We start from the raw sequence: 8782 nt of genomic DNA, 5'->3' as shown, positions 1-8782 counted from the left end.
AAGTATTTAAGTCGGCCTCCGTGGCTACTGTCAGTGTCCATTTGGTATTTTTCTATGGCCCTCTTTTAAACATTAAGTTTCCCGCCAACATTTTATAACCAGATTAAACCATTGATACACATCGTCAGTATTACTTCAGTTTTTCAGCTGTCAAGTTAAATATTATTAAAGTGATTTAAAGTAATAAAGTGCATAAAGTATGGTGAAGTGAATAAAGTGAATTAGAATGTGTCACTATTTCCCTTAGAAACTGGCATTTTTCACTATAACAGTGTTTTAAAATGCAGAACTGTGGATAATGAATCACTTTTTTTGTTAAAATACAAATTAGTTTAGGCTTTTCTTTTCTAACATATCTTCATACCGCTTATCGGTTCTGTGGGAGTGCATGGCCATGGCTATGGTGGTGGCGTTGAAAGAGAATCTATTGCATGTAGCAGATTATGGCTGTCTTCTGCATTTGGAGCTCCACCTGTTGAATCTGCTGTCTTGTTTTGGGGATGGAGACTTGAAGGTCCAGTCTGTAACATTTAGGAGGATTGGCATAAAAATAATATCACCTGGAAATGAGAATCATTGTGTTTTCGTTATCTTACAATGAGCTGTTTTTATCTAGAGAGGGAGCTGGTCCTCTTCCACGGAGACCACCACGTTTAACAACCATGTTTCTACTGTGGCCCAGACAAACCAGACACTGGCTTTGGATAGGGTTGTTTCTCATGCTTAAAAAAATTTGAGCTGTGTTCAAATGGTTGCAATCCGTAATTGACAATATCTGGCAATAGAGCATTTGCAAAATGTTTACTGCCTCCGTATTTCATTTGTTTTCTGCCAGAATATCCGATCTTACAATACAATGTGATTGTTAAAACTACAGCATAATTAAACTTCTTTATGGTTCTGTTTAGGCACTCACAGCACATGGTTATGGCTAGGGGTAGGTGATTCAAGACCATAGTCAAACACGACAATATCAACATTTTACCGAAACCTGTCTGTCTTGCACTGTCCTGTCAATTAATGACAAAAAGCTCCCAAAAGAAAGAAAACGTCTTCCCTACACAACTCCGCTGTGGTTCATACATGCAGCACCTCGTTCATTAAAAAAAATAAAAAAATAAATGTTGCCTGAGAGCATAATGGAGACATAGTTGCAAAAATACACCTGTACATGCAGAGACACAATCACAAAACCACACATGCTAAAAGTGTTGGGCTCCAGCATTTATGTTTTCTGGTAAGGGTAATGCATTTTAGTTCAATGTTCAGCCCACACAATACAGGATTTACAATGAAATGCTGTTGTAGCCCTCCTGTTTTTGTGTCAAATCCTAGTAAATACCAAGATCACAATTCCTGGGCCACAACAACATAGACTGTCTCACCTGATCAAATGATGGAATGACACACAGAAAAAAGAACCAGACTAAACCAGCAATAATATTTATTAACAAATTCATTATCAATACATTTGATGTGTGTAATAATCTGACTGTTTTTGTGTGTGTTCTCATCCAGGTCAGGGCGTCCTGTCAGTTTCATGGTGGTCCTCAACACTCCCAACCCCCTTAGCAAGATTTCCTGGGTCAACCGTCTGCACTTGGCCAAGATCGCACAACGTAAGCACAAAACCCCCAAACACACACACGCACACACAGGCATGCACGCACAGAAAGGATTACATTGTCATTTCTATTTAAACAGGGTGATGTAATGCAATGAAATGTAATAACAATGTTTTAAGTCAGAGGCTCAGACACACCATCAGTGTTTGCTTCACTCTCTATTGGCTAAGTGCACAACTGGTATTACGACTTATATAATCATAGAAAACCCAAGACTCAACTGGGTCATCAGAAGTTTATGTGCCGAGGAAAAGAGGCAAACTGTTTGAACAGTGTTAAATTAATAACCTCTGTTCTAAAATTCCATCTATTTTTTGTGAAAACAAACATAACTCCTCATTCAGGAGAGATGGAGTTGACATATGAGGACTTGTGTTACATACTAGTTCTTGAAAAAGCATTCAAATTCCTTTGAATTTGATGCTACCAATCATTTGTAAGGCTAAGTCTCCCTTTTCCAAATTCTGGATATCTCATTGATTGCGGAGACTCAGCAGTGGTCAACGGTCATGAAGGAAAAGAATGGCCAGACCCTGCCCAGCAGGGAGCAGCACAGTTCTTTTTTATTTATCTTCCTAACCTCTTTCCCCCAACCCTTGCCGTGCTCTGCCCAGGCCTAAGCCTACTATGCAGTCTGAACACACTGTCATATAGGAGGTCTTCCTCTTTGGGCTTCATCAATGTGTGCTGTCATCCAGTTTCTAAAACAGAGACGGGACTACCAAGGACATTAATCTGCTTATTTGGCTATGATGGCACGCATATTCAGCCCACTCACCATCCCAGTCCTCTTTTTCCCATCATTTACTACTGCCTGCGTCGCCTTGAGCGCTCTTCCATGTCACACACACTTTATTCTGGGTTTGTTGTCTATGCAGTATGTCGCAGCACTTGTGTTAAGTTTGCATTGTATTGTTGTGGCTTCTTATATCCCTGAATCTATTGCTGTGAGCACAGAAACCTCCATGGTTTCAGAGAAAAGTATTGGTTATTGGTAGATTAAAGGACACTCAATGAAATGTCTCGCTTAGATGAGTGGCTAGAGATGTATTTGTCAATGTTTTTAATACTCAAGCATAGCCCTGAGAGGATAATGGCACTTGAGCTGGGCAAAGGTCAGGTTCAGTTTCAGTTGTTTTCCTGAAACTTTTCCTACATCTTGATGTTCTCTATCCTTGCATAGGCCACTATAAAAGCACACACAAGGACATTCTTCCTCTGTACTGCTAGCCTACCTTTCACAGTGAGGGTACAGTGCATGAAGCATACAGTAGGTCTCTGCTCACCACTAGAGCATGCTGTATATGGTTTGTGTCAGAGTGGCATCAAAAACATCAGGCTGAGCGCAAAGGATTCTGTAGCTGCAGTGAAGCGCAGCATCCACCTTCCCTTGTTGCTCACACCTTTATCAGCAACACAGCAGGCGTACTGATGAGGACAGTGGCATAGTTATAGCATGCAGCTCTCCTCCCCTATGGCTGATGTGTGGACATGGGGGATAGTCAAAGCAAATCATGCAAGTTATCCATAGCTGTCATACGGACCAGGAGCCCCATGTGGCAGTAATGTTTATGGAGACCATGCATATCAAGTATGAGTTAAGGAGGATAAAATGAACAGAGGAGGATTTGAAAGTATGTCATTTTAATTTATTTGGCATTCACTTGGAAAGAAGACACCAAATAAACATTTATTGAATTTTCTCGCTTTCTTAGGATCTTACACCTGCGGAAAAGACACCTTGAACACCTTGAAGACAAGGAATAAAATGCTATCAAAATGTAAATATTGCACATTGCTTTCACCCTCATATTGACTGGCTCTATAATGGCACAATTGTCCGCACCAATCTGTCTTTGTCATGCTATCCTACTACCTAGCAGCCTTGAGCACTTGTCACAGACGTGATGCTTCTGTGTGTTAAGATAAACGTGAAATCTTTGCCTTTCTTTGACTTACAAAAGCTTCTGATGCATCCACTGATCAGGGGAAATTGACATATCCAAGGCTGTAAGGTTTTAGGCCTTTAGCCAACACTGCTATCCAGGGCAAGTTACCATGAGAACAACAGTAAAATAAGCTTCGATTCCTCCATCACCAGCATGACAAGCAGCCAAGTGTAAGGAGAACTAGCTTCGAGGTGCAAGGAAAAGTAATAAAATAGCAGAGCAAGAATATGAAATAAAATGAGAACTAGAGAGAAATTCAGAAGAGGAGATTTAGGGCAAGTGGGCTAAAGGGGGACGCATTAAAAAAAAAACAAATAAACACTGCAATCAAATCATAATTGAACAATTAAGTCAAAGATTTGTGCAGTGGGGCTGCAGAGAGATTAAACCATCTTTCAACCAGAAGACATGTTTTACTTAGATACTGTTACTGTTTTAATTAATTTATTATTTAAATTTTAGGGTGTTTCCTTTACATCTGAATTATCTGGAAACATTCACACCAAATAAATGAGGATTTCGTTTTAGAGTAAAATCATAAATTTACAATAAACTGAATTTCTATTGTTTTGCACTTTGATATACACATGTGAAACTAGTTTTTCTTCTATACAGATGCCAGCTTTGTTGTTTCACACTATCGCTTTTCTTTTCCCGAGAATCATGTATCGTATGTCTCGCTGCATTTTTAAAATCATTGCTGTTATCTAACCACAACCATACATGGAGAGAGATAGTACTGATTTGAATGCAAGCAAATGGAACAACCTTAAATAACAAAGATCTATTGTCCTTTTCTTTTTCAAGGCAGAGATCCAAGGCCCTTTCACTTTTACCTTCCTCTCGAATTGTTTATATGAATTTATATGCATATTCATAGTTGACAGCCTACACAGCATAAATCCTCTGCATTTGCATTCACAAACTGAGGTTGATGTAAATGTTAATCGTGATTAGGCAATAAGAAAGGAAGGACAATAGCACAAATATAGCAGCTTGGTTTGTTGGACTGAGTGAGAAAACATTTTCCAACCGCAAGAAGTGAGGTCATTCCTTTCATCTGTACAAAGTTCACATATCTGTTAATTTCAAGAACCCTTTCCTCTCTAGCGGGGGCGCAAGCATGTCCCAAGTTTGTATGCTATTATTCTATATTTTATATATATAACCAGCTGTATGTCTTATAGAATTTGGTCAGGGTCAGGGCACTAAAATAACTGCATGTTACATTCATGCTACGAAGAATTGGTTTGTGTTCTGCAAAGAATTTTAAAGCTTGGAAACTGAATGCAGGTTTTCATTGTCAGATGCGTGTGTCTAAAATCAGTATCTAGTTCTACAATTTTTATCCAGATGATGTTATTTTATACTTACATGTTTTACCCCAAAATAAATCAATATATAAAAAATATAGTGACATTAAAATAGAATTTGTGAATAACTTATTTTAAAAAAAAATATATAATTCCAAGTTATTTGCTGCAGCATCTAGATCACATATACTCATGACCACATATACACAGCAGCACTGTGACACACTGGTACTCATCTAATCGTTCATTTAAAAACAAATGGTAGAGATGAGGGCGGGTGATGGATTTCATTGAATCCCTTGGGGAAATAGATCAGCACCAACCTGGTCAGGATGACAATTACATGTTAATTGTATTACACCCACACTTTGGCTTCCTATTTAACCAAATGTAATTACAATAAGCGAGTTGTTGATTTAATTTCACGGATGGTGTACTGTCACCGAAGCTTCCTCGTCATTGCAGGCGGAGGCAGGCCTGCCCTGTGCTCAGGGGAGACCTACAGTTGAATCAGCATTTCAAACGCACCGAACCATGATCTTGTTTAGTTTGAAATGGGCGCCATGCTCCTAAATGTCCCTGAATGGTGGACACCACAAATAGCTAATGTTCTCATGCATGATTTAGTGAGTGATTAGACATCACAAAGCTCATTTTCCCAGACCCATCTTCACACCAGTGTTTATCCTGTTACCTCCATTTAGAGAAAACCTAGCAGTATCCCACTGCTGTACTTTGTAGCCTTCCCCGTGTGAATATCTGTGGCTTTTAGAGAAATGTCTGCATGCTGTATTAAAGTCTTATCAGTTTACTTCTCATTAACAATGCCTTGTTAATGCTAAGAGGTTTTCACTGAACCCTTGTGCACCTTGAACATTTCGATAAAAATTTGCAGCCCATGGTTGGTGGTGGTTTAAAAGAAAGGTTTTACTGGAGATCAGGAGGATGTTGAAGCTGCCCTGGTAGCTGGGCATTACATGCTATAATATGTCAGCCAAGCCCGATAAGACACATTCCCAGTAAACAGCATTTGTCACTTTGTGAGTGCATGTGGTGTAGTTATGAGGCCTTGAAATAGAAAGTAAGAATTACCCCACGGTGGTGCTTTGCCAGGAGCCCCGGGGTCCATTAATAACCTGGTGTGCCAGTGCATCTTTTATGCCTGTCCGAGTGGCCCTACTGTTTTTGAAGGGTCTTCGTGAAATAGCCAGAAGCATTGCCTAATTAATGGACTTTCTCACTCCAGAATTAATTGACTCCTACCATGCAGTCCCAGCCCTTTTGAACAGGGTTAAGGCTGCAGACTTTGATGGCCCTCACAAGAAGAACAAGAGGTTGTCAAATCATGAGAGATTGCTGAGACGTTGGAGACAGAAGTAGAGAAATGAATGTGGGCAAAGAGACGGAGATGTTTAGGCAGTGTGGGAGTGTGTGTGTCTGTAAGGGAGTGGGGGGGTTTGGTCGGGGCAGAGGGGTGGTTTAGGGGGGTGAAGGGATGATTGAGACAAGCAATCAGTCCCACTGCAGGGAACAGAGGGCAGGCAGGGGGCTGTTGCCTGTGGTTACACTCCTAAGTGTGCCGGTCTTTCGCTTTTTCCCTCGCATGCGGATCAATAGATGAGTGGAGGTTCTGGCACACACTCTGACACGCCTTCTTAATCCACTGTGTGATAACCTGTGCCATGGCGATGTATACCGCACAGGAGACAAGCAAGGGGGGAGAATGCAAAATTCACCCTGCTGCACAGGCTTTAAGAGAGACTGCGAGGGCTTTTCTTTCATTAGCCCAAGGATTCAGATTGCTTGGTTGCTATGGTGACTGATTTCTTTGCATCTGTTCAAATAACACAACCTATACCTCATGTGTAACTGTTCTCTTTTTGTTTTGTGCTGTTAATATATGTCCATTCAATAAAGCAGCTGGAAAGATTTCCTTTGATAACACTTTTAATATAAACATTCCACAGAAGCCTCCCCCTCACAAAAAAAGTATTCACTCTGTATGTGCTAGAGGGATTTTCCCTTAGCCCTAAAATTAATCTGTCAGACAGCAAAGATTATCTCCCTATCTTGCTGTGCTCAAACATGGGAAATGTTTATGATAAGTAAACATTATCACGGATTTAATTAACAGATCCCATACTCGCATTGATCCATGGGAAATATCAATTGCACTGGTGTATTTAATTAGTTTATATCTTTGCCCTTTGTGTCACTGGGGTTGATAGAGCGCCATGCTCTGCAAATTAATCTTCATCAGCAAAAGACTTGAAACAAAAGCATGATTGGAATAAAGAAACTGAGAAGCTAAATCTCCCTACTTAGTATTCCAACCCTACACCTTCACAAATTATGTTGTTATACATAGTTATGGTACAGTAGCTGAGAGTACAGAGTAGATAGAGCTGACCTTAACCTTTAGTTTGTGGAATCTCATCATTCATAGAGATTGCCTATAATTAATACTGTTGATAAATAAACTACAGCACAGTGGAACTCACTAATTTAAGACTGTTACCAGAGGAAATGGTTTTTACTATAACCTCACTTTTTTTTATCTGGAATAACTTGTTTAGCAGTGTTTTACAACTCCATGTGTGGTGGACATTGATGTGTAAAGTACAATTTTACTCGCTATATATGCAGATGAATAACATAGTTATCATGGGGGACTGTTATATATTTAAGCATTTTAAGTCTCTGTGATAATAGAATTATTAAATTTTTTAAGCCTAATTCTTTGAATATGGGCTCACTAATCCGTTGGTTCCCAACCTTTTTTATCTCAAGTACACCTTCACAGACTTTAAATGAAATGTTTTTCACACGGTTAATTATGAAATGTGGATTTTTTTTCCTACATTTAAGAAGGAAGGTTCTCTCTTCAGAAGGTTTGGGCAAGTTTTCATGAGTACTGCTACCACATGGACTTACAGAAGCTGGACGTTTCAGCTGTTTGATACAGCATGTTTAGCTATTACTCAGATTAGTAGGAGATGTGTCAGATGCAGTTGACTTATCATATCTGGTTTACTGGTTATTCTGACAGTAAATATACTGTGCTATAGATTGGCTGCATCCAAGCAACAACTGCAGATCCAGGATTAATATAATGTCCCAATTTTATTAGACACTGGAAATAGAAGTTAATGGATGTAACTTCAGCTCCAACAGTATTGGCCCTGTAATGGACTTGAACCATATTGGTTTGTCCTGAGACAATTTGTGCACTTACTGCCCAATCATGTGGCAGTTTGACCTGTGAAAACCCACCACTTTCCTCCATTTGAATTTTGTGAACCAAGGAAAATGGCTAGCTGAGCATGTAATTAGAGGACTATGCACATAATAAACTAACTATGACATTCAGGCAAGTTTAATTTAATATTTGCATCAGCATGCATGTCTTTTCAGTTAGGCTATTTATTGCAGTCTCAAACCGCCCAGGTAAGTTTATGGTCAAGCCAAGCCGATGGTGTGTGAACGTTTTATCTTAAAATGACAGTTAGATTTCTGACTCCTGGATTTTTTTCTGGATCACAGTTATTCGCTCCAGGTGTATGCAGTACAGTCGTTTAGCATGATAAGGCTGTCTGCATATAGAAGATTTCATTTCCTAGTCTACAGTGAGGACCCAGACTACATCATTGCCTTATGCATTATGGCATTAGTTAATTTATTATCAGTTGAATGTATTAATCAATGAAATTGGGATATTTTTCTGACCATGTTTTTGGGAGCAGTGAAGAATATATTATTTGTATGTCCCAGAATGAGTTCAGTTTAGTTTAGTTTAGATTTTACTTTCTTTTCCTACAGTGGATTAACAATTATACTGATTCATTTTATACTATGTTTTATGTATTAGACCTGTGTGTGTGAGATAGAGAGAGAG

At 39.3% G+C, this 8782-nt stretch overlaps 1 protein-coding gene across 3 annotated transcripts in view; it reads left to right on the top strand.

Annotated features, from left to right (window-relative positions):
- arhgef10la (Rho guanine nucleotide exchange factor (GEF) 10-like a) overlaps window positions 1–8782 on the top strand; it is a 106516-nt gene that overhangs the window by 55570 nt on the left and 42164 nt on the right. For all 3 annotated transcript variants that reach the window (XM_035661864.1, XM_035661863.1, XM_035661865.1), the window contains one exon: window positions 1519–1619. In XM_035661864.1, the coding sequence (XP_035517757.1) occupies window positions 1519–1619 (101 nt within the window). The remainder of the gene's footprint in view (window positions 1–1518; window positions 1620–8782) is intronic.

The sequence above is a fragment of the Morone saxatilis genome, unplaced genomic scaffold (assembly GCF_004916995.1).
Source record: "Morone saxatilis isolate NCDOM2014 unplaced genomic scaffold, NCSU_SB_2.0 Contig18, whole genome shotgun sequence".
Classification (NCBI taxonomy): Eukaryota; Metazoa; Chordata; class Actinopteri; family Moronidae; genus Morone; species Morone saxatilis.
This window is presented reverse-complemented; position numbering and strand designations above follow the sequence as displayed.